The following is a 26,846-nucleotide window of genomic DNA, read 5'->3' on the forward strand; positions in this document are numbered from 1 at the left end:
TGGATGTTTGGTCAACAGTTGTCTTTGCTTCTTGGGAGTCGGCATACGAGGGAACTCGAGAGTTTTCAGATACACTCGTTCTCTCTCTTTTTAAAATAAAAATCAATAGTTGTTTATGTGCACTTTCTGTACTTTCTTTAGCGGCACGTTTTTCCACAGAAAATAGTTCTTTAAAGGTTGTGCAATAACAAAATTGGGACCTTCACACTGATTAGTAATAAATGTTTTGTCTTACCTTGTAGGCCTGCTCTTCATAGAAAGAGCACGACACGTGGCGGTGGCCTGGAAACGAAAACTCTTTGAAGCTTTATTTTCTCCATTACTGTAAATAATGGCATCAACGTAATACCGTCATTTTATGAGTTTCTCTGACGTCACCAGAAAAAACATGTGTTGAAAATGCATATGAAATGAAGGCTTATGTAGACAGAGTGGCTTTAAAATCCCAGAGAGAGACAGAATCTTCTGGATAATTACAAGTTTCATCCAACATCACCAAGTTACCGGTTTTCATTTGTTTACTCAGAGGGTATCATATCAAGTAAAGTATATTTGGATGGTTTTCAAAAACCAATGAACATTATGTAACTTTTAACATGCAGCAGTACACTGTCGTCCTTTCTTATGCAGTCTGACCAAGTTCTCCTATGTGTTTGGTGTCCTGGTAGACACTCCATCCACTGTTTAGCCAAGGACTACTGACGTCTTCTTGTGCTTCATGTACAATACTTGCATCACACCGTGACATAAGTGAGAACACCCATTTTTATCTGATGCAGAACTGTGATTGTGTTCAGCCATTCCCAACTAGCTCTGGTCCAAATCCGGTTAAAGCCAGTCTTATTGTATACAACATGCTTCGCTGGTTCCTTGCCTCTGGGTGGTGGTTGGTGTCACGTCTACCTGATCTCTATCTTTTGTGATGGCTAGCTATGGGAGGGGAGAGAGATAGATTGGTAGGGACATTTATATGTGTACCATGTGTCTTGGAGAACACCCGTCATCTGCGCCTCATATTATTAGATTGTGCTTGGTAGTTATGCTGATGAAGCTTATTTGCATGTTATTTACTTTCTTGTATTTGTTGGAGTGAAGGATAAAGTGCTTTTTGTCTTTTGTTGTTTTACATGTCCATGTCTTTTTTTTAATATATATCTTCAATGGCAGAAAGTAGAAAACGTTTACACTTGACTACTTCTATCACAAGAAAATCATCTGAAAAGTTGACAAAAGGCCAAATCCTTCAAACATTTACCAGTTTAATAGATTCTTTGGAAAGTGACACCTGTACATCATGGTATCACTGAGTATGACATTTAGTCAAATTGCTTGGTTTTTGTGCAGTACAAATTAAAATAATTTTAACAACAATAGTAATAATGAATAATGATGTTAGTTCCACCAGGGAAATCACCAATACACATGAGCAAGAACATTCATTGCAATTATGCAATTTTAAAATAAAATAAAAAAGAAAGTTTGAAGTTTTTTAAGTAGCTCCTTGTAACATGTTCTGACTAGTAATAGAACAATAAAGTAGCCTAATTACTCTGTCAGCTGAGTGTATGGCCTTGTTTTTTTAACACCACGACAAAACAGTAAAGAAATTCAGAGACAAAATTGAGCTTCAGAAACAGTTGTTTTAAACTTGCTATTTAAAAAAAAGAAAAACATTATATACATCTACACACATTCACACACTCTCAGAAGAAATCAAAGAATACTTTTCCAGCTTTACCTATATAAGTGACTGGTATATGGCTGTATCGCTATCTTGAGGGCTACCACAAACATACCAGGGCACATCGCTTTATAGGAACCAGGTACAGAAAAGAGAAACTGTATACATGCCCTAAGAGATTAAAACTTGGCGATATGAAACCAAGTGAAGTGTAGGCTATGAACCACATCCTGTGTAGAGAAAACCTACACTAACACGGGGAAACAAAAGCCATTGACGTCAGTGATTGTTACATGGAGGCCCAATGTTGGCATGACTTGAAAATATGTTATTATTTTTAAACCATTCCTTTTTGTGACCTTGGAAGGATTTCCCCTTTTTAACTGATTTCCTTGATAAATCTAAAACCTTTAGATTTTCACCCTTTCCAAAGATTACAAAAGCTTTTCTAGAAGCATTGATTCCTCAATTTCAGAATTCAGAAGAATTTAATCTAGATGAAGAGATTTAGTCAACACTAGGGCAGCAGGGTTGCCAATATTAAAGTGGTTTCAGTGTCACCATTAAAGTGCTTTTATCATTGGTGTTTTGAATCCTGTTTACAATAGATACAAAGTACCATATATCATAGAATAAAAATATATATAACAGAGTGAAATACTGTCTGTTGTAAATTAGACGTGATATTTGGATTGTGTCAATGTACACACCTGTGGATATTTGCTCATTCTATTGCCCAGAATAAAGGAAGACTGATCCAGAAATGTCTGAGAAACATTTGTTTTCCCTGGTTTTGCTTTTAGCATATAACAATTCCTTCACATGTTACATGTGTATGCATGTGTTACTGTGTTCATGAGAAACAATAGTCACAAAATGCACACTAGTAGAAAAAAGTGTCTTTGACACAGAAGTAAAAAAAAGGGTAAAAATCTGTCTGGTATATGAGTCAGTAGTTCTCCTTCATAGCATCCCACACCAGCACCAAACTGAAGCATCAGAATCAGAAATTCTGCTTGGCTGTGTTTCATCCCTGATTCAGTCCAGGGAGCACTTGAACAGCACTTTGGAACGAACCATGAGTGGCTGGAACTGCAGAAAATGTCCTCCTTTCTAGGCGAGTTCTGCAAACTCCAACACCCTTTCTGACGACCGTTAACTTCCGCTTGGACGCTGGGAAAACAGCAGAAGCCCTTCGCCCCGGTTTTCTTGATGAGTTCATCTCCAAAACAACTTCAGAGTTAGGAGTTTAGAGGCTCTCCATCTCATCATATAAATAAGCATCGTCAACCCAATACAAACTTCATGGCCTGCTACGTCTCAGCGGATGATTGTGAAGCGGTTTGGTTGACCATTTCCACACAAGCTGTCTCTGAAGGTGAATGGTGATGGTGAACAGTGTCTTGCTGTGATCCATCCTCACTCTCCTCGCCCTCCAAAGTCAATTCAAACTGGAACTTGTCCCCGACGTTGTCCCGGGCCTCATAGAATGGAGGAGAGGGGCTCTGGGGGATCATGCTGTGGTACCAGTTCCTGTTCTCCTCCAAATTGTCAAGAATGTCCTGGGCATCAGGATGGACAAGGTCAGCCCACGTCTCCCAGAGTGGATGCACAATGTAGTCAATGAATCCCACCTGGGGAATGAGAATAAAGTCGGTAAATGGATAGGGATGAAAAAGGGGGTGGATCATTGCAGCAGCTGCAGTTTGACTGTCACTGCCCTTGAACTTACAAAAGAAAGTTCACCCTAGTAACCCTAAGCCTAGTGGCCCCATTCCCACAAACACCGTTGCTGACTGAAGCCGTGCAGTGTGCCTGATGCCCACCTGGGACTTCTCCACGGAGGCCGTGTGCTTGTCACACATAGGGCTTATCTCCATGCCTCGATCTCTCTCGCGGTCACCCTGGTGGAAGAACTCGTCCATGATTCGGTCCGTCCATTGTCGGTACAGATCTAAGGGTTTGGTGGGATTGCTGAGGTCAGCACAATGGACCATGTTACGCAGGACCTGTGGAGATCAAAATGAGCATATATTGATTAATGCACTCTGGGTAAAGCCTTAAGACTTAGATACTCACTTCTGACCTAGATGGCTGCTATTGGTACTAGAAGACTTATCAATGTAACCCCATTTGCTGGTCACTGTAGCAAAGCCTCACCTGTATTCTGTCTGTATAGTTGTCCAGCAGCAAGACACCTGAACTGGTCACTTTCTTGGTCTCTACCATTGTCTTGAGGTCTGCCAGCAAGCTCATGTGCTTTGACATATCTGTGGCTAGCACCTAATGAAAAAGGTCAAGAAATGTAATCCAGAAGACTCCACAAAAGAGACAAAAATGAACTGTGTCAAAAGATTGAGGTCTCACCATGTCAATGACCATTCTCCGGAGGGTCTGCCGCTGCTTCTTTGAGAGGTTCTTGAATATGTCACAGTTCTCCCCTTGCAGGAGCTTGAAGCCTACGGCCAAGTGGTGGTTCTCGAGGACTGACTCATCATTGTACATGAGAGCCAGTTCTGAGTCTGCAATACAGACAGGGTCGTTCATGATTATGCAAAACGCTTGCTGTGCACGGCAGAACAGAAGCACAGATGGAACAGACACTAAGTGCTGAAGCTACACTCTTGGGTGGTTCTCCATCTGGTTCTAGTTACTCTAAATGCAGAGGGAGGGTAGAAGCAGTGCAAGTACTCACTGGTATTAATTAGGAACTGGTTGGAGACCCCCGGGTGGTCCACATCATGGATAGCTGCCGCGAAGATGGCTGCCAGAATCTCCAGATCTGTGAAAACTGCCTGTGAATTAGAAAAGACAGGAGCAGGGTAGGAGCATGAGAATTAGTGAATTCCACTCAAATCTGTGATCGCATGCTAAAAGCAAAATGTATTCAATCCAGCTTCATCTTTGGACATGACTGTTTATGGCCAAGTGAAAACACGTACACTGACAATGAGCTCCAGACAAAATGTTGCACAATGTACAAGCAAACTACTCAGGTGAAGCCTTATAGTTTCAGAGATGGAAAAAAAACATTAAAAACAAGAATCGAAACTTTCTGTGCATGCATTGTTGAAAGTGGGTAGAGGTAGGTTAGGTTCTTTTGCTTGAGGATTATATTAGGCGCTCATACAACATTACTGATCTGTGATGGAGCTGACCACTGCTAGACTTGCATTCTAGAGTGCTTGGACATTCACTTACATCCAGAGCTGGACTGGAGAGCAGGAAGTGTGTGGACTGAGCCACGTCAGCGGCGTGCAAGCTGTTGTGATAGGTCAGGTCCGAGTGGTAGTGGTCCTCAAGGGTCATCATGTATGTTACAAAAGTGTCCATGGGGATCTTGAATGTCTTCATCAAGTCTCTTTCCTGCAGATAACACATGCAGTCTAGGTCAGTTTCAAACATAGTGTACTTCCTTGTCTGCTTTACTGATGCTTATACTGATGCTAAGGTTTTCTTAAAAGCAAAATCCAGAACACTGACCTGGAAGATGGCATACATGACACAGGTGAGCGGACGTTGTTGGGAATGTTCGGAAACTCTGAAGACATTCATGCCCCACTTGTTAATGTTCTCCAGGTCCTACAGAGCAAAAGAGAGGACATTTATTCCAGTGCCATTATGATGTCCAAAGTAGACTGCTTTACTACATGAATTCCTGTGAGCATTTTCCTTTCGTGTTTTCAGTCCTACCTTTGCGAGCACGTCCTCTAGGTCTGTTTTCACGCCAAAACGGGCCATACTGCAACTGCTGGTGATACCGGGGCCGTGCGTGACCTTCCTCACCCCGCTGATCTGAGTCATGAGCTGCTGCTGTTGTTGCGGCCTCCTCTTTCTCTCCCGAGACCTAGGAGTGGGCGATGGTATCTCCAGCTCATTCTGTTTGTCTGCATGGTGAGGAGGAGGAGGTTTTATTCTGCAGCTTATGCTAATGTCCCATAGCCATCCCTCATATAATGGAGTCCAAATTTCTGCTGTGACCTTTAAGGTCTCAGGGTTAGTTTAGGGCTTGTGATTAAGGTGGAATGGAAATTAAGCATCAGTCTTTGCAGTACTAAAGAAATGCTGTTACAAATAAAAGAACTGATCTCCCAAAGAAGTCACTGACAATGCATGTTCCATAGTGAAAATAACTCCATTACATTGTTCACAAAACAAATGGCTGTCAAACCCAAAACAGAACAGAGAATAGTGCCTATATAATTTTTTAGAGGAAGTTCTAGGAATTGTTTCATGCATATTACTCAGCTGGAGGCATAGAGGTGAACTGTGTATATTGCTGCTACTAATGTGTGTGTGTGTGTGTGTGTGTGTGTGTGTGTGTGTGTGCACATGTGTGTGTTACATGCTGATAGTGTTTCTCCATTTCTGACTTTATGGCTCATCCCTGGTTAACACACTTTCCCTTTCTCTCTACTTGCCAGCCTATGTGCCAATAAAAGGGAATGCTGTTTCTCCCATCTGCCAGCAGGCTCTGTGTACTCCACTGAAGTGGGAGCAGGGAATCTCCCTGTTAGATATTGGCTGAGTCAGAATGTAGGCCACAGGGTTTGAAACTCCAAGCTGAGGGGAGTATGCTGACCCCAGGGTTGAATCACACACTGACAGTGCACTCCCTCACCGTCTCATCTCCCTCTTTCTCTCTCTCTCCCTCCCCTGTGTCTCATTCTCATGCACTAGCTCCCTCGCTGCAGAGCTGACAACAGCACAGACACAGACCAGATTGGACTGGTTTGAAAACGGCGGTGCAGGCAAACCACAAGTCACCCAGCATTCCCTACTCCTTCTTTTTTTTCTAGAGCTTTCCTCTCTCTCTCTCTCTCTGTGACTCTCCCTCTTTATATCACAGCTTGCTATCTCTTCATACTCTTTGCTTTGTGTCTTTAACCTTGCCGACTAATGCTTTTTCACAAATACCACCTTACTGACAAATTTGATACATCATAAATATGTTATAATACTTATAATACATCATAAATATAATACTTCTCCAATCTGTTTGTTAGTGGGGTCCTACCATGTAAAAAACTGATAATAAGTTGCACTCAAGCTGAATGCTTAGATTTCTTTCTTTAGAGGAATCTGGCTTGTTGTAAATGTCCACATGCACCAACAGAGCCTGGATGATCCAGCATGGAATGTGTAGAGAAGGAATGCACTAACCTAAGAATGTGTTGGAGATGAACTCGGACACCTGGTTTCCGGAGCGGCTCATCTCCGACAGGTGGGTCAGCTCGCGGTTCAACATCCTCTTGAACTGAAACACAGAAACATCACAGACCTGTCATTACAAAGACTTTCATGCAATACGTCCAGAGCAGTTGTTTGAAATTCACACTATATTCCAATCCGGGATGATTTGACCAAGAGGAAAGGCAGTGGAGAATGAATTGCCTTGCCTAACCATAATGTAAGCTCATCTCTTTAAGATTTTAAAATATTAACTGAAAAAAGTTTCCATGGAAGAAAAACTGTTTTCCATGATCTCAGTGTCTCCCCACAACTCACACACACACACCTTCATGTAACCCCAAGAGACTGAGAGCAGGTAGTTGGGTTCAGGCATGTTGGACGCCCCCAGAAGTAGGCACCCCAAACCCAATTTGCTCTCTTCTCCGTTGGGGTACTGGCCCACCCTGCTCCCCTTAAATAACACGCTCCCCGCACCGCCAACACAACGCTCTGCTTCGCTTCATCCAAGCCGTCTTGGACGTCTGCATCCCATCAGAAATCCCAACCCAGCATGGGGAAACAGGAGCAGGAAATATATCCGGGCAGAATTCCATGCCACAGAGGCTGAAGGGAAGATGTGGCTGCCGCTGTTGAGATCTGTTCTCTGCGTCCAGGATTTAAGGCGTGCTGACTCGCTCCTGCCTCTGTCTGTCTCCTGCCTCAGCCTGGCTCTTTCCACCTCTCTCCTCTCTGTCTGCCTCGGCCTCTTACCCAGTCCCCCCCCCCCCGCCCCCCACTTTGCTTTTTCTATCTCATTCTCTCTCTCTTGTGCACACATTCTCTCTCTTCTGCTCTTGTGCACTCTCGCTCTCTCTCTTCCATCTCTAAGACCTAGATCTTTCTACCGCAACATTCTCAAGACAGGGCAAATCCCTCACAACCACTGCACACACAAACACACCCACACACACATATGTCAGCTGATAAACTGCTATGCACCCTGAACCAAATAATTTTCATTGCAGTAATAATATATATATATTTTTAAAACTTCACCAGCCAATGTCTCCTACCACTGCAAGACTTTAACCATAGGAGACAATTTCATGGTGAGCCAAATGCCATAGCAACTGGGGCATGTGTGTGTGTGTGTGTGTGTGTGTGTGTGTGTGTGTGTGTGTGTTTCTAGACTATTACCACCAAGCTAATGTTTCTAGACAAAGGTAGTATGGAGAAAGCCACTTGAGGACACACACGCGCACACACACGCACGCACGCACGCACACACACACACACACACACACACACACACACACACACGCACGAACACTCTCACGCTCTCTCAACATATGAATAACCCTTTACTCAGTCCAAATCATTCTTCCTTTGTCAAACACCAAAGGAAGTAGTGATGTGATTCATATGCACATCCAGTCTTAGTCTAACACAGCTCAGACAGAGAGCATAAACACAGCATGCACACACCAACACAATCTCACACCTCCTCTGTGGCACTGTGCACAAGTAAAAATGTCTGACTGCAGGGATATAGGGTGCACATGGGAATGCAAAGCTATATCATTTTTGCTTCAAACAATCTCGCAGCGCAAAACTCTAACGATGGTTTATGAGCTGATAAATTTCTGATGAACTGACCCTGAAATCAATGCTGAGCTACAAACAGCATTACATATTTAACTAATCACAACCATTTTTTAAATTAAAACAATAAGGTTGATATGAATGTCTATAACAATCTGATAAATCCAGACACAGTTCACCCCTAAAAAAGTAGGCAGGCTGAAATCTTAATTTCTCACATTCTCATAAAAACAACTTGTTATAATTTGTTTATGAATCAACAAATCTCTAATTTCATGATCTCAGATTAAAGCCTTCAAGCTGCATGGAAAAAACTGCTTTGAAGTAAAATTTTTCACCCATCGTCCTGAGCCGTCAGCTCAGAACAGATACATGCACCGGCCCCAGCTCACCTCTGCCCACTCTTTCAGAACTCCAGACTTTCTCCTTTTCTCAGAGCAGCATACTCCCATGGTTGCAGGCACGATGCCTAGTGTCAGTGCCGAGCGTGTGTCGACCCAGCACCGCTTGCCCTTGCTTTGACGGATGCCAGGAAGTGTGTTAGACAAAGGCCTGGCTGATTCACCTCGCTAAGAGTGGCCCCGCCCCCACCCCAGGCCCCTCCCTCCCTTCCTCTCTCCATGGCCCCAGGTATGCTACACAGTCATTTGAGTCTGAGACGTGCACTCATTTCCTGATTACAAATGTGTGCGCTCCTCCAACCCAACACGCCCCCCCATTTCTCCCCCGGCATCATTTTACGTTTTTAAGCCGTCATCATCAGTGCGGCTTTCAGTAAACGCTTGTCAGCGTCTGACTGAAATCAACCCTGTGAGGTTGTTGCACTATTTCCTCGGCTCCCGACAAATTTTGCACTTAACTTTCTCCACTTGTCATTTGTTTAAAATGTATGTAATAAAGGTAAAATATTTCAGACGGAATAAATGGGCGACCCTGATCACGCTTCTCCAGGGCTGGGGGGTAATGTGGGTCCAGATTTGATTTCTTATCAGTGTAAACAGGAGAATGAGGTCAGGTACGAAAAAGCAGTCATCCCATGCCTAAACACCGCCTCCAACAACTCAAGTCCATACCATATAGGGCTATATGGGCCCCATATGAGATACAATTTAGAAACAAGAAGAAGATGGAACAATTAGTGATCTGCAGTCTTCTAGTAATAAAATAAACCTATGGTATACTATGCATTTTATATACTTACAAGTATGTGTGTGTGTGTGTGTGTGTGTGTGTGTGTGTGTGTGTATATATATATATATATATCTCCATGGAAATCTTTAGCTGTTTGTTGAAAGGTTTTCATCTAAAACAAGTAACTCAACAAGTAAGTAAAATGCGAGGGTATTTCAGAAAACAAACAAATAAATATATTTTTAAAAGATGCACTTTGACCAGTAGCGACATGCATTTCTGTAAATCCCCAGCTTTCTTATTTCCTTTTTGCTCAGCTGAGACTTTCCTCTGACATTGATGAACCAGCAACAATTACATTCTCAAAATCTACGTCATTAATTAGACAGCCTCCACCATTACAATGTACGTGTGTTAATGTAACTTCTGGTTATGGGTGTGTGTGGGTGTGTGGGCCATTGTGGTTTCACATTTTGTGAATTGCATGGTGGAGTGCCATAGTGTGAGTCCTTTCACCATAATCTAACTCGTCATTCTGACCAAACATACCTCTGAAATAGGCAGTCGGATAACTGATAGCATCCAGCAGCAGAGCTCCCGTGCTCCCATACACACATGCAGGCACGACGCAAGTGAACGCACGCAAGTACGTGTTCTCAAAAGTCAGCACAGACCATTTGTTCATTAGATAAAGGACTGAATATACAGTTAGGCTGTTAAGCAAGTGAAAAAAACTGCTCTGTGTACAACAGAAATGCACGCCATACTCTTTGTGAGTAAACACAGAAATACAAACAACTGTCACTTAATAACATTGCTACTACCATGGTGTACAAGAAAGAATCTGTCCCCACTACATTATGGAAACCAAGCTATTACAGGACACCAGAGATAATGACTTTGGTTTATGCTTTGAGTGTAATCCTGCACTGCAAACAGTCGCACCACTGGTACTACATTCACGCGAACACGTGATGCTACAGGCTGTAGAGTTGAGCAGGCCTTTCTTATAAGGTGAGGACAGACACATGCAGTAGGCAGACCTACCTTGTTGGAGGCCATGTCGCTGACGGACCGGTACGTCTGGATGGTCTCCAGCTGGTCCAGGCACCAGTCCAGCTCCTCCATGGTGTCCACGGCCAGCTTCTGGTAGGACTCGTCTGGGGCAAAGACACGCAGGCACGTGGTCAGGGGACAGCCGTTGCCGCCGTTAGGCCGGAGGGCGGGCAGTCAAGGCGGGGTGGTTGTGGCTACATGCTGGGGACAACTGGACCTGAGGTTGGGTTAGGATTCCACTGGACAATTGGTATAATCTTTGACCTTTAACCTGACCTTGTTGTCTCTCTCTTTCTCCGTTTTACACACTCTCTCTCTCTCTCTTTCTTTCACTCATTCTGAATGCCTCTGGCACTAATGTGTGAATGATCCACAGGCACAGGGGGACTTCTGGAGGGAGGGAGTCTGAAACTCCTTCATTCTTCTTTGCATTTTCCTCCACTCTCACTCACAGAGACTCTGACTATAAACAGCATTACACCCAGGGGATGTTTATTAGGGCTTTCTTGATAAAATGAGAGCGTGAGACAGAGGGCAACTGAAATAGCGGGAATGGTTCATTCTCAAGATAAGCAATTGCGAAGTGCAGTTGGCCAGTCCACATAACTGAAAGGACCTTAATGATACTCCAGAAGGATCTTATCGACCTTATGAACCCAAGTAGAATGCAAAGTTGTGGAATGAAGAAAAAAGAAAGAAACAAAAAAACAAAGAAAGAGGGAGAGTAAGACATGTCTATATATCGTCTCGAAAAGCGCTGCCACCACCGTGCCAGATTTTCCCGTTACTTTCGGTCCACACCACAGTTCATAAGCCCCTCCCCCCCACCCCCTTCGACTGCCTTTGATCCGCCCTGAAAGAAATAATGAGGTGGGGAAGCAAAATCAAAGCCCATGCTGTGTTTGCAAGAGCAACTCAAGAAGCAAACTTTACTCCCTCCTCTGGCTGGCGTCCAGGACCTGCAGATTTGGAGCCAAGCAAATCAAATCCCCTACTCCCCACCCACCCAAAAGGCCAGACATAGTGAAAGCATGGAGCAGATTTTCACGCGATAGTGCGCCTGAGCGACTTCCACAGAGTCCTGGCTGTGGACCACTGCTCAATAGACGAAATAAGGAATGATATGTGCTTCTGATACTCATGCAGATTTATGATTTGTCTGATGTGCCAAAACAACACTTGCCGGCAAAGGGCGTGAGATGGCTCACTCCCTCGAGGGCATGCTGTGCTTCAGTGACCTTGGTGTAATGTTGCGCTGTCAGGTTGCTTGGATCCACACATGCTGCCTCTCTTTTGCTCTGATTAAAACCTCATTCCAAGCATCAGCTACCTCAGTGGCACGAAGCCAGGTGCAAATAACAGTAATCACATTATATACTACAACAGAACTTATATATTACAGAACAAAACTCTAGTACAAAATCTCTAACCCCAACCTAGGCAATATTAAAGTATATCCATCTTGGAAGTGGATGATATCTAATTTAACTAATGCCTTTAAATCAACATAATCTTATATAAATAAGCTATAAAGAAAAGCATGGTACCTGCCTCAGGCCTAATACATCCAAAGTTGTTCAGTGCAAAATGGATGGGTGCCTATAAGATCTAGGTGAGATGCGTGCGGGATATACTGGGCTTTGCAGTCGAATAAGGTTGCTCTTGAGAAGCCTCCTGTGCTCAATATGTGCCACATATGGGGCCCATTTAAGCCATGAGTCTCGATCTGAAGCCTGGCGCGGATACACACGAATACTGCAGTCAATATGTCACCACCATGGGCACTTGGGAGGAGCGGGGGGGCACTAAGTGCGGTCTAGATCACCCGGAGGTGTCACGCAAACTGAAAGTATGCCATCCAATTACTGACACCCAAAATTACAGCTTTGGGGGCGCATTCATGATTAGAGAGCAAGATTAGCAGTCATCAGAATCATAGGAGATCGGAGCCAAGAGAATATTGGTCTTTGATCAAAAAACAAAGGTTAAGACTTCCAATGGGATATTTCTCTACTTAGGCAATTACACTTATGTCTATCTACTTGGAAAACAGCAAAAGGAATTCACGTTTATATTCGTACTGAATATATGTGTGTGTGTGTGTGTGTGTGTGTGTGTGTGTGTGTGTGAAACATATCTGAGATTACAAAAATCCGGGAACACCAAACTCTGCTGACTGTTCTTCAAATATTCAAAAAAATCTTAGGATGTTTTGAAAAGCCTAAATTCAAACATTTGAGTTTGTGATGCTGATGACTAATGTTACGGTTAACATGTAACAAGAGGTTTCACAACACTGCATCCCACTCCTTTCCTATGACACTGGACAGCGGTAAACAAACTCCTCGCCATGTACCGAAACAAATTTCTTCCACACCGAGCTCTCAGAGTCCAGGTCTGATGGGTCCACCGTATGGGCTCCCTCCACAAAGGCCCATAGTGTGGACCTACCCAGCATCCCCTCTGAGGTCCACAAAACCAGCTCTGTGCGAGGGCCTGGCTCTTCTAACAGCCCCCCTCCTCGCCGGCCAGTCTCACACTACTCCAGTGTCTGTTGTTTGTGCCGCCTGCCCCCCTACCCGGATGGTGGTGATATATGGGCCAGGCTTTTCCCAGACCTGCTCATAAAGGACCAAAGCACCTACAGCTTCAGCTGCATATATGAGTCACAAAACTATAAACGTGGCACAGCTGCGTGTCTCACTGTATGATGCCGGCTGCCAATTGCGAGTCATGTTAGAACAGACTCAGCAAGCTGTTGCTTTTGAAACGTGTCATCAAAGACACAACTCTCAGACCTGGACAATAGGGGTATGTGTCTAATATAGAGAAGAATCATGGTGAAGTAAGAATGTTCTGGTACACCTGGCACATCAGTGATTGTAAGTGATACCCCCATAACATCACTGTGGAAAGTGTTCATTGGTGCTTGTCATAGGCTTGTCCTTTCAGCACCTGTTTCCCCATTAGAAGACATGTACCTGCCAAAAATGGTTGACATCACACCAAAAGTCCCTATATAATGGTAAAGAGATCAAAGATCTTTTCATTTTTTAAAGCTAAAGGTAATGACAGTGTGAATATCAGTGTGTTACTGTTAATGTCCATTTTGTTATTTTAAAGATTGTGTTGTTTAAATTGTTGATATGCCACGTCTTGTTAAGATAATCATGAATAATGTCAAAAAAGATTCGGTCCCATAGGACACGCTGCCTCTTTGGGGCTTTGAAGCAGATGTTTCATCTGACTAACAACACATGGGTGGAGAACAGGAGGTAATTGGGCTGGAGTATGTGTGGAATAATAGATAGGACAGCCGTTTGAGTGCCAACCCTCATCTTCCTCCACCACACCCCCACCACCACTCCCCGCCCAGTACCGCCTGGATGGGCCTAGCACGTGACCTGCATGAGCCAAACCTGCCCCCCGTGACCGAGCTCCATGCATGAACTCCGCACCTCCAAGTCACCTGTTTTCGACAGCCACCGTGGCTGGGGCGAACCGAAACATCTGGTGTGTTTCTCCACTGAGGGCGAGAGAAAGTTTCACTGCCTAACTGTATTGTGCGGAGCAGTCTAAAAAGCTTTTGTTCGGTCAAAAACTCCTCAAAACAACGCTACAAACCTGCGTTGGCTCGCCTTTGCTCGCACAGTGCTTGGTGGTATGCATGGCATGCTTGTGTGATGTATGTATCAGGAAGCATTCATGAAAGGCAGTAACACAAGTGCCAGAATGAACGTGTTACGTGTGGCCTTTGTAACTCGCCACACTTTCCTGGAAGGTTATGACCAGAATTCCTTGCAAAGCCTCTGTACAGACTTGAAACCAACTGCTTCCTTTACCCTCTGCAACCTGCAGCCCGGGGGCGCCGATACCTCGGTCGCTCACATTTGTTGTCGTAACTACGGCATTTCATGCTTGAGGTTTTTTTTTTTCTTCCCTCAGGACATTTTTAACGAGGGATTTAAAAAAAAAAAAATCCTCTGGCCACATCAAATAAAGCCAGTCTGTCAAATGGCAGTATCCACACCCTCCATTTTTGTTTTGTACATTCCTTTACACTTTTTTTCTCTCCTTCCCCTCTGCCACCACCCCATTCTCCCCTCATCTTGTGTCTGTCTGACAGCATACACAATGCACCATAGAGCTCTCTTGGCCAGGGATTACTTTTGGGGAGGGCCGCGGGGCAGCTTTACAGCTCTGCTGACGTCAATGGCATAATTCAAATACTAACCAGGGTGCATGCTTTGAGACCAGCACTACCGCTTTACAGCCTGGGGGCCTGCAGAAACCCGGACTGGATCCACCACCATTGGGTGGAATGGAGCTTTGTGAGAATAGCACTTTGCTTTGTGTCGAATGAAATTAAGGCTATTTTTTTAACAGAACATATTTGGCATGAAAATACCATATTAACTGAGTGTCATTTAGTCCACTATATAAATGCTGTTCAACAAATAAACAAATAAGTAAATAAAATATATAACACATTAGTATTGCACTGGAGCATGTAGTGTTGGAGCAAGGAGTCAATAAAACCTGTTCTAATTCATCAAGACAATGCGGAAAACGATATTAGCTGTTTCACTTCCCTACGGCAAGAAGTTCTCGCCCAAGGTCAGACTGAAGAAAGGCTGCCCATGAGATTTCTTAAAACATTCCTGAGGGGAGGACAAGCCAGCTCGTTCACGTACGTTAAATGTATCATCCGAAAGCAGGCGTGTGTTCTCGGCATCTTCTGTAAGTTTCAAGGCTGCTGTTTTGCAAGGTCAAGTGTGTGAAACGATCACCCAGCTCACGCGTGGCAATTTGGTGCTTTCTCAACATTGGAAACAGGTTGTGCAGACAGCAAGAGTTAGGCAGGTTTCTGATTTACCTGCAACACTGGTGTTTGTCAAAAAGCATTTTGCCATGGTCATAACTGAATGTATTTAACTGAGAGGCTTTGATTCCATGTAAATCCAGAGGCAGTGCAAGGGTGACAAAAGGCTATTTTTCTTACAGAGCTGATATAGTTGAAGTCTGATAAATTCAATAAACCAGTTACTCTTTACTACGATATGGTTTTGGATGCAAGCAGTATTTCACTATGAGCCAAGGTAATGACCCAAAACTGACCTCTGAGTCTACCAAAAAGATAAGCAGCTTAAGAGAGGAAACTCTTTGGTGTTAGTGGGTCTTTGCCAGGGATATGTGACCAAATATCTTTCATGCTACTGCATGAACTTTTAGTCAGATCTGATCATTAAGTTTGTTGAATATGAAAAATGCTACGATTCCTCAAATCTCCAGAACACTAATCAGGAATGTTAGATGTTGTTCAAGATGTGTGCAGCACACAATAAAAAAGGACCTGTTAAAAGGGGCAATTTTGCATATCACAGCCTACTACAATAACAGTATTCCAAATGCCAACATCACAATAGCGGTTAACAAGCACTGTACTGTGCTTCCCCTGCATCAGTGCCACCTGTGCAATGCGGTCAAGAGCTCTGCAGTCAGTTGAGCTGCACTAAAAGCAGAAACAACAGAACAAGATTCTAGACTGGCTGTGGGTTGAAAAGACCGGATTTAAAACCTCTGGTGGGTTTGTTGGTTAAAAAGAAAAAGAAGAAACAAAAAGTAAGACGCAAACAAAAGGAAGAAACAAAAGCCTGTGCCATGGTTCATCTTTTGTGGGAGGAGTTTCTCACGAAATGCGATGCATAATCATCTTCACATCCAGGCAGGAAGGCCTGAGGAGCATGAGGGGAAACGCCGTGAGCAACTGGTGTTAGACATGCAATGGCCAGCGATTTGACTCAAAGAGCCCGGTGTGTTTGGAACGGGAACCTTCCAAAGATGACCTGATGTTCCCTGCTGTGATCAGCTCATGCTGACCGCACATATTCACCACCGAGGTGCAACATTCCACAGTAAGCAAGCAAGGCCTATAAGTGCACTCATGCACATAGAAATGCACAAAACACACGGGCAGACGCAAACAGGTGCACGCACACAAATGCACAAGAACACGTACACGCATGCAAACTCAGTCACCGAGACCCGTTCTCACACATGCGTAAACACACACGCAGACACATACACGTCCACAAGAAAGCTGGGCACATGAACAGAACTGCTCAATGAAGTGCTAATACATGCAAACAATCACTCGCAGAAGCAAAAATACAAAAAACAAAATCCCCAAACCAGCCCCTCACCACAACTCTGCGGTTATACAATCAGGATTCACACACACAGACACACGCTGTTTACACATCCTGTGCCACCCTGTTTTATACTACATAGCTAGAGTCTTCCGCTGCAGTCATCTGTGTAGCTACTATGTAAATCCTTCTGAAACAAGAGTCTTATTACATAAGCATTCCTGCGCTGTTCATCATTTAATCACTCAGTGACGTTATCGCTCTAATTACACATGCATTTCCATCAAAAACGCTTACACCCAATAAGCCTCGCTCATCTTTTACCAGCAAACAACTCATCACGGCTGTCCGGGCAGACGGCATATCTCATACCCTGGCCGCCTAATTGCTTAAAGCGGGGCTGGTCAATCGGCTTTGTGTGTAGATCTGTTGGTGGAGTGTGACCGCTGGGCCACTGGGCCTTCCCAGTCCAGGCCTGGCTTGCTGCTACGCCAGGGTGGACTGATGGTGTCCGGGCTGACCTGACCCACCAATGCCCGTCCATCTGCACGCCCAGCAGGGACAGCTCTGAGCTTGCGCTTGGCCTGTCTGTCTCCAGTATAGCCACCTCCTTTTTCATTTGACAGGCCTTTGGCTAAAGTGTGTGTTTGTGTGTACTCCACAAAGAAAAATCAGAACAAAAAGAGAGAGTCTGGCTTGTCTTTAAAGATTTCTCTCGATGGGTTACACTGTCCATGCCACACCTCCTTGTCCCCACCAGTTTCTCTCAGTTTCTCTTCCCTTGTTGGTCTTACTCTGTCTCCCTTCCCACACTCTTTGTGTGTTTCTCTCTCTCTAGAAGTGTTGCAAAGAGTTCTGGGTCAGGGCCAGGACACTGGCAGAGAGGCCCATTGATGACAGTGAGGCAATAAAATGCGGCAAGTGTGAAACTGAATCTTTTTTCCTCGGCGCACCGCTTCTGTTGTTTCAAAGGCCCTAATTCAAACAACCTGGCCCAAGAGACAGCCACTCCAAACCTACCTAACAGCAGTGACACACACGTGCACTATGCACTGTGTTCAGATGATTGAGGCTACTACATAGTTGTTGTTTTTTTACAAAGACAAACATTTAGTTACTTTTAAAACAGTGCTCATTATTTGGTCACAAACATTAAGTAAATCATCAGACATGTGTCATAAAGTTCAGGCCATTTTGTATGTCTTTTTTAAATCTTTGTGTCATACCGCTGAGGTAAAATACAACTACAATAGGTATTTTACATTTATCAGAACTTTCTGACTCACAAAATGTGTTTGCCAAACAAATATAAAGTGACTTTGTAGATATAATGACGGTAACTTGCTAAATCTTGTATAAACATACAGTTTCTGAAACACTGTAAAAGAGAGTTTCATTGGTTTGACTCATGTCTAAAATGTGTGTGTGTGTGTGCGCGCGCGCGTGTGTGTGCGCAGGTGTGCATCTTTGTGGTTGGTGGAGAACTTGCATAAATGTTATGAAGGCAAAAGAAAAGTACAACAAAAGTACACTCAAGTACAGCTCAAGTACAACCACAGCCAAATCATCTTCAAAGCACAGGGTCCCACATCCTTTTGTCCACTTGGCATGGTTCAGCATGTGAGGAGAAACATAAGAATTTTTCCTACTACTTGTACTCAGCTCACCTGAGAGAAGCCAACACACTTCCGTGCTGTCTTTAATGTGCGTGTGTGCGTGTGTGCGTGTGTGCATGTGTGCGTGTGTGTGTTTTCTTTCTGGAGCTGGGAGGAGTGCCCATTCATGCAGACAGGAAGTGAGAAAGCTGGTAGGTGGGTGAGGGCTGACGTCAATGTGGCATCAGAGACCCACGAAACAGGAACCAAAACAACCCACCATCTCCAACCCCCCTAGCTGATTAAAGAGCCACCTTAACCTGGCCTGTGCAGCTGTGCGAGATGCAAACACTTTACACGCATACATACACACACACGCATGGAATCACACATCCAAACAAAGCACACACACACACACACACACACACACACACACATACACTTATGACATGAGTTTAGGACAGTGTGTCATTAAACTAATGTCAAACTGTATCAAACTTTTGTAGAGGATTGAAGGTCATGAGACAAGGATTTTTACCTCAGGACAAACATTTACTACGATTTTCATAACACATATATCAAACACACGCGCGCGCACACACACACACACACACATCTAATTCCACGTTCCCACACACTTTCAAACACACTGCTATTGTGTGGTTTACCATACTTTAAGTTCCATCTTCAAAAGCATCATAATGTGCTTTACACACTTTCACATCCCACCCAACTCTCTCTCTCCCTCTCTCAAACACCCTCCGTCTCTCTCATGCACACACAAACACAATCTCATTTCTCTCTTCTTGAAAGATTCAGTCGTTATTTCCCTTTCATGCAAAATTCAAGTCCGGGGGTTGGGGTTGGGGGGGTTGGGACCAAGCAGGTGTTGCCATATGCTATACACTCCAGAAAACTGCAGTTCACACTCTACTGCATCACCCAGCACCATAGCATGTAAAGGGCTGACACAGTATTAGCTGCCAACACTACTTGAAACTAGATGAAAGAGACGCACTCAGTAACTGTGCGAGTGACTGGACAATTTTACCTGTTAGAGACGCTCTGCTTAAGGGAGCCTGGATGGTGACTGGAGACCTCCTGCAGTAAAACAGAAGAAAACGTAACACAGTGCAAAAGCATTGCAAACAATAAAAAAATATGCACTAATTTAGCTGACGTTTACATTCTGCTCATTGCACATACAGAAGACGTTGGCTCAATCTCAGCCCATAGCAGCATGTGCGAAGTGCTGAGAAAAACTCCATTCATAAAACACTGGACTTTAGAATTATTAAACCAACAAGCCCAGAAAAGACAGCTGACCAGACTAAAGCAAGTGTGCCCTCTACTGGCCTCTCTTCACAGTGTATTTTTGAGGAATTACTAACTTGCTGGTGGAACATGGCACATTGGTCAGAATGCTGAAGTTACTCCTGATGGTTCGCAGACTGGCAAGCACCTGGAGTTCAGAATAAAAGGAAGGAAGGCAGAGTCAAACAGAGAATCCCGTGAGCAAAACCAAGGAGTGCGGTTTGGACTAGCTGAAGTAGGCAGTAAGCAAGGCTTTTACCTGAGCAAAGGGAGTGACTATTAGGTCTTCACCGTGACTGGAGGACAAAACAAGAGACATTTAAACAAAACCAGACAATGTCCCAATGCAGACACTCCAATGATAATCCACCAAAGAAGAGCTTTATCCGAGTGAACAGGCAAAAAACAAGGAATAACAAGTTGACAAGCAATGAAGCAGCATAGAGCGTAAAATCTTTAAACTATGAATGAACACATATAAAGGAATTTTATATAAATATAAGTAACATTCGAAATCAGTTTAAGGACATTTTATAAAATGCAATACGTTATCCACAATTCCTGTTGTAATACTTGAAATGCTAAACCTTTTTACTACTTATATTGTGTGTGTATATATATATATATATATATATATATATATATATATATATATATATATATATATATATATATATACACACACACACACACACACACACACACACACACACACACACACACTACTTATATATGCATAAGTACTAGTAATACAATACAGATATTTACAGGTTTGATGTGACTTTTCACTTTTGAGATCAAGATTTGATTTTTATGTAGATATTGTTTATATTGTATGTAGACATTAAATACTTGTATAACAAAGCTGTATGGTATGCTAGTCTAGTTTGGCTAGTAGGTTTGGCTAAGAAAAATACATTTCAGTTAATAATAGACTCAAAAGTTACAAGACTTTGTGCAAAGAAGTGATAAAAAGAACAGTTGAGCTATAAATAATACAAAAGCCTGAACTGCCTCTCAAGAAACCATACAAATCAAAATAGAGACTCTCAGAAGGGACTGGAGAATGAATAAGTGATCAGGTTGTAAATTTAGATATACTGTTTTGAAAGGGTTGTTTATTTATTTATTTATTTATAAATTATTTGTTTTTGTTTTTCCAAAATCTCCATTTTTCCGCAGGTTACTGAGAAGAACATTGCCATAAACACATCTTCATCTAACAACCGGCAGTGTGTGTGAAAGCCACTCACAGATCGCCGGTGATGGAGGAGTTGCGGGAGGTAGACTTGGGCGACAGGTCGTAGTCACTGTCTGAGCGGTACAGGAAGGACTCACGACGTTGTCCGTGGCCCGCCGTGCTGGGGTGCAGCACCAGGCCTGAGCTGGGTGACGGCTGAAGAGGACTGCCATCTGTGGACAGGCCGTTCTCCACCTCCAAACTAGAGGAGGAGAAGAGGGTCAAGATCAGGCGAGACGTGAAGGTGGGGAGTCATGTGACATGTGACAACTCCTCAGCTTAACACAAATGCTAAACACAGTAATCAGATGACCAACCGGTGGTATTTAAGCAAGGAACTGAACTCCATGCCACTCCATGTTAAATGGTGCAGGGTGGCATAAGGGTTAAATGATCAGTTCTTATAATAAATTACAGTTCTTATAATGCATACTACACAAGTTGTGTAGGCTCCCACTCTCCTGATGAAGGGGGCAATAATGACTTAAAAAAAAGGGAAAAAGACTCAAGGTGCAGACTGTGCAAAGGAGCTCCTGAGACAATCCAGTACCTAGTAGCAGGTAGCAGGACTCAGGCAGTGAGATATGCTGAGAGACACAACCACAGATCATATAAAGGAACATAGCACCTGCTGACACTTTGCAACCCCTTCCTTCAGTCTATGATTTTGCTTTTGGGGGTACAGGAGTTTAGTATAAATACAAGAATATAGAATCATTATAATTATGGCATAATACTACAATGAGAGAGGTAGACCTATGCCTGTTTTATTAATAAAATAGCATATATATCCAGTGTTGGGGAATCTACCTTGAAACAGCAGCTTTTTCTAGGTACAAGCTAACTGATCCACAGCCAAGCTACTCTCTTTAAAATGTAGCTAATATTAGTTGTTAGGTACACCACAAGCTACAGAGAAAAAGTGCTACATTTACCTACCAATGTATCTACACTGCAGCTACTTCAAGATACAACATTAAAAGTGTGTATATTGTACTCTTAAAGCAAATTAAGGATGCAATGTTTAAAGAAGTTGGATGCATCTTCCTAACCTTCATCACATAGCACTCACATATGTGTGCTGCTTCCAGGCTGATGTACTAACAATAAGAAATATCAGAACTGGTGATAGAAAATATCAACAATGTTTGTTTTTTTCTTCCATAATATCCATTACAAATAATAATTTATGATGTATTATTATATACAACACTACAGGCTACTTGTGTAAAAAACATAGAAAGTTACTGGAAATGTAACTGTTCTCTATGCAGAACCTGTTCACTATATATGAATAAAGAGAAATTGCAAAGAAGGAAATTGGATACTTCTAACATTATCTTTTCTTCTCGACACTTCCGTATTCCTCTTTTGGTAAGTGTTTCTTATACAGTGTTGTAGAAGATTTTGTTAATACAATCTCTTTTCTGATTGGGTTAGGGTTTGACTGATTTATTTGCCTAAAGTTAAAGTCGGCTAGGGTAATTTCTCATCCATCCCAATCTCACTGCTGTTTGTCATATAGTCATGTTAATGGTAGACTGTATTTCATGACATAGTCATATGTGTTTATTATATTATGTGACAGAATCATGATTTTTTGCTTATGTCAAACTAACGTACAAATCGCTGTGTCAGAGCTATGCCCTGTCACGGAAGACCGATACCCAAAAGGGGGGGACATGCCCCTGCAGGACCAGGACCGTGTCACGCACTTTCCTCGTTCACAATCGCCTGTCTTCTGACAGGTGACACCTGCACCTCATTGACCTGCACACGTATTTATACACCCACAGGTTCGGAAGGACAGGGCTGCACATTAGTAGCCGAACCACGAGAGCCTACTAGACAGAAGCTACTCCGCTCCGACCTACCCACTAGACTCGGTGACGTAACGTGGAAAGTATGAAGAATAAAGAACTTGTAAATGGAACTTCGCTTCTCACTTCCTCTCTGTTGCCCGTCACATCCCCATGTTATGTTACAGTAACAAAAATAATGTTAAGACTGAACAGCATTATCTACTTACATGTTTTGTATAAAATTAAGACAACAGTTTTTTTCCATTTGCTAAACTAACAAAGCTAAAATTTATAAAGGCTAAAGAAATGCCCCTTTTAAAAAAAATCTCTTTGGACTGTTGGATCAAACATCCAGTAGGTTAGCTAAAAGTAGGACACCTATAAGAGGATTTGCCTAGTGGCCGTAAAAAATCTCTTTGCGGAACAATGACAAGTTATGACATGTAAATTGTATAGGTCCTTTCTCCATGTTATGGGAGTGATGCAAAATAGTTCATAATTTAATGCAATAGTGCCACAACATCCACATGGCCATTTTGATAAAATAAATGTATATTTGATTAACACTGTAAAACAACAGTGTTAAACAGCACAGCTGACCACTCATACTTGTTCGTCATTGTCCACTAGTTGACACTGTACAGTTTGTTTGGACCTGGGACTTTGCTGGATGTGATCTGGCCGCTTGGGTTATATTAGTCCCTAACTCTTTGGAAAACATCAAATCACAAAGCTGACCACAATTATTTTCATGATCTTCAAATACAACTGTGTTCAGCACATTGAAAGAAACACAGAAGGTGAATATTCGGTCTGTAAAAGTGGTAAACTTTTGGGTAACTGCACCACTGAAAAAATAAAGGCGTTATAAAACTTATAAAATGTATATGCTCGTATCGTTTGTGTTTTTGTAATATCCGTAGCATTTGTGAGTTGTCACCAGCATTTTGTTAAGATTATATTGAATATACATTGAATTTGCATATTATATAACATGGATCACACTTAAAGCACCTCCCTTTGTGCCTGGTGTCACCAATCCTTTCCATAAAGCACCAGTGTGTCTACAGATTTTTCAGCAGGAGCACACCTCTCAACTTATTACAGACTGAGATCAACTGATTGAACAATTTACATCAGGTGTGGTTCTGCTTGATGTACACTTTGAAATATTTGAATCATGAAATGTTTTGGCTAAGATAAAGCATAGAAGCACAGTTTTCTGTTCCCACAGTATTTTGGTTTATCCCAAACAGCAGAAATGATCAAGGTGTCCCTTGCGGGACTGGAGTGTATAGCATGCATGGTAACCTTGGAAATGTACATTTTATATATATCATATTATATGCATGAAAGCACGCCGTATGAGCCTTCTGCTTCTCACCAGTATGTATTGATTAAAGCAGAATATTGACTGTAAAAGCATTCTTGGGTATGACAAAGGCACTATATAAGTGTAACTACTACTACTACTACTACTACTACTAATATTTATTACACAGGTGTAAACCAAACAATTTTATGTTTGCCATTCATATCAACAATTACTTAGCATTACTAGCAAAATAATATATGTTCTACACATATATTGAAAAACGAGAAAAATAAAAAGGTCACCAAAAACAGGAAGACCCTTTTTAATTTATTTGTTTGTTTTTGCACTTAAACATTTATACTCTTTTCTATCTTTGTATACTTACTATTGCTCTTTAATAAATCAAAAATAATTTGCTCTCTGATTACTCCATTAATCAATAGAGTAATCGGTAGAATCTAATACTGCAGCCCCTGAACAGTGTAAATGTACCATAGATTATTTTGTTTCAGAAATAGTTGTAGAAGAGCAATAAGCCACTGAAAATGAGACAAATGGTATATTTATGAAAAGGGTAGTTAACTTTCTGGAGTTGTTCCCTGAGGAAAAGTCCTCCCTACTTGGATCATTCTATCATTGCATGAATCTTGTTCTGCGGGCATCTCATATATAGACTCCAACAAAGACAGACACAGAGAAAAGAGTGCCAGAAGATACTGCCAATAGAGATGGAGGAGCATCTGAGAAACAAGATGAGAAACTAGGGAATGTCTCCGAGACAAGGAGAGGAATGTCTAGATGAAGAAGATAAAAGACCTGGAAGACCGTATGCAGACCGAGGCCGATGTATACAAAGCAGGCAAAGATATAGAATGGGTTTGAGAAACAGAAAAGGCTCATGGAAATGGAGAGAGCCGAGGACGGAGATGCACTTATCAAAGCGAGTAGCAGCAAGAGAGAGAGAGAGAGAGAGAGAGAGAGAGAGACAGAATGGCATACTGGCTAGGGAGCAGAAGAGAAAAATGTACTGAAAGAGAGAGAGAGAGAGAGAGAGAGAGAGAGAGAGAGAAATGGGAGATCTAGATGCATGGTGAGAGTATGCTGGAAATGATGAGAAGAGAATAAACTCCAGGTTCTAGCTGCCTCATTTGATTGCAGAGACTTGACGTACACAGCTGAGAGTGAAACGGGGCTGAAGGACATGTTAGCTATGGCTGTCTCTCTCTCTGTTTTGGATTAATGAATATGTTTTGGTATTTTCTTGTGGTTTTCTTATAAAGTAATGTAGAAACCTGGCATCCAGTACGTGTGATAATTAGTGGAGAAAAGTGTTGTAATAAAATGCTTTGAGACACCGTGCCAACATGTGAGGACATCTCAGAAATTGGCTTCCAACATGATCTGGGTCTTAAGAAGGTTAAGATAATAATTCACCTGGCTCTATGGATAAACACACTCTTCCTCTCTTTTCTTAAGTGTTTTTTTTAAATATTGTGTAGTATCTGTGTAATTAAAAGTCTTTCTTTTTAAAACAGTTGTTTTATTTGAAATTATAAGGGCTACAGTGACTTAAAATTATTTACAAGTCTAAACTGAACATAGATTAATTTTTTAGAGGTACCGTGTAATCAATTCCTTAAAAAAACCCCAATAAATTAAAAAAATATCACCTGTGCACGAATTATGTTGGTTGCATTTATGAGAAACAGAGAAGAAACGCACTGTTGAAGGAACTTGTTGTTATGTTTGGTATACGGAGGCACTGGGTCAAATGATATTAAGCTATGACCCAAGCAAGTGCAGAAGGGTACGCTCATGGGACAACTTAAGACACAGTGGAAGGGTTGAGCAAGACCACCTATTTCCATACCCTTGAATCTTGTAAAACTAGCTCAGTGTGTGTGTGTGTGTGTGTGTGTGTGTGTGTGTGTGTGTGTGTGTGTGTGTGTGTGTGTGCATGCGTGTGTGTGTGCGAGTGTGTGCATGTGGAGCATAGGCTCTAGTTACCTCTTAAAATGCGCAGTCATCATAACTGGCAAGCTAAAGATGTTAAAACCATCTCAAGAGCGGGTAACCAGAAGACACCAGTACCCAGACTGTCCCTGAATAACACAGAGCTTCCCCTCTCCTAACACACTTTAATTCATATTCGCAACATACTAATAGCCCTCTAAACCTTACACCTGTCATATGAATATATCAGGACAGATCAAGCAAATCTAAGTGGTTCATCTGGCATATGATTAATGATTGCATGCTGAAGCTCCTCAGTTAAACACATGGTAGTGAAGCACATTCCCAGAATATTTTCACAAAGTCACAACAGCATGGAAGTCATTTTGAACCGTGTTCTCCCTTAACAATTCTCTTGACACACTCAAACTCTCACTCTCACTCACACACACACACACAAACACACGGATCCCTCTTTATGAAACCCTTTTCCTCTTACCACGTATGAGACACCGCTACAGTGAACCTCCGTTGCTGGCGCACACTCTTTTTGACCAGTAACTTCCGGAACACGTGCGGCGAGGTGCACAGTAACCCCGCTGCGGCTGGCTCCCACTCCTTGACCCCAGGCTGGCCCTGTGCCTCCCCCTGGAGTGGCACCTTCAGTTCCCCGCAGCTCATGTCCGATTCCTGGCTCAGATCCATGCCTCCTAAATGCTTCACCACTGGCCTGGCCTTAGACTTCCAGCAGCAGTGAGAGTGCAGAAGACTGCAAGCAGAATGTCCTTACCCTCTCTTTTTTTCTCACCCTCCTCCCCTTTGCTCTCTCTCTCACC

At 42.7% G+C, this 26,846-nt stretch overlaps 1 protein-coding gene across 5 annotated transcripts in view; it reads right to left on the minus strand.

Moving 5' to 3' along the window:
* Nucleotides 1-1,239: 1,239 nt before the first annotated feature.
* pde4bb (phosphodiesterase 4B, cAMP-specific b) overlaps nt 1,240-26,846 on the minus strand; it is a 36,918-nt gene continuing 11,311 nt past the window's right edge. For 3 of the 5 annotated variants that reach the window (XM_026998301.3, XM_081703186.1, XM_081703187.1), the window contains 14 exons: nt 20,954-21,142; nt 19,960-19,996; nt 19,778-19,848; nt 19,438-19,487; nt 10,634-10,746; nt 6,845-6,938; nt 5,375-5,568; nt 5,165-5,263; nt 4,883-5,047; nt 4,377-4,476; nt 4,049-4,203; nt 3,842-3,964; nt 3,508-3,690; nt 1,240-3,315 (listed from right to left, as the gene is read on the minus strand). In XM_026998301.3, the coding sequence (XP_026854102.2) occupies nt 2,995-3,315; nt 3,508-3,690; nt 3,842-3,964; nt 4,049-4,203; nt 4,377-4,476; nt 4,883-5,047; nt 5,165-5,263; nt 5,375-5,568; nt 6,845-6,938; nt 10,634-10,746; nt 19,438-19,487; nt 19,778-19,848; nt 19,960-19,996; nt 20,954-21,142 (1,894 nt within the window). In that variant the 3' untranslated portion in view covers nt 1,240-2,994. Of the gene's footprint in view, nt 3,316-3,507; nt 3,691-3,841; nt 3,965-4,048; nt 4,204-4,376; nt 4,477-4,882; nt 5,048-5,164; nt 5,264-5,374; nt 5,569-6,844; nt 6,939-8,847; nt 8,998-10,633; nt 10,747-19,437; nt 19,488-19,777; nt 19,849-19,959; nt 19,997-20,953; nt 21,143-26,509; nt 26,837-26,846 lie in introns of those variants that run through there. The other 2 variants (XM_026998303.3, XM_081703188.1) reach the window with 2 other exon arrangements.

This window comes from Electrophorus electricus, chromosome 20 (assembly GCF_041902795.1).
Source record: "Electrophorus electricus isolate QZ-2024a chromosome 20, ASM4190279v1, whole genome shotgun sequence".
Taxonomy (NCBI): Eukaryota; Metazoa; Chordata; class Actinopteri; order Gymnotiformes; family Gymnotidae; genus Electrophorus; species Electrophorus electricus.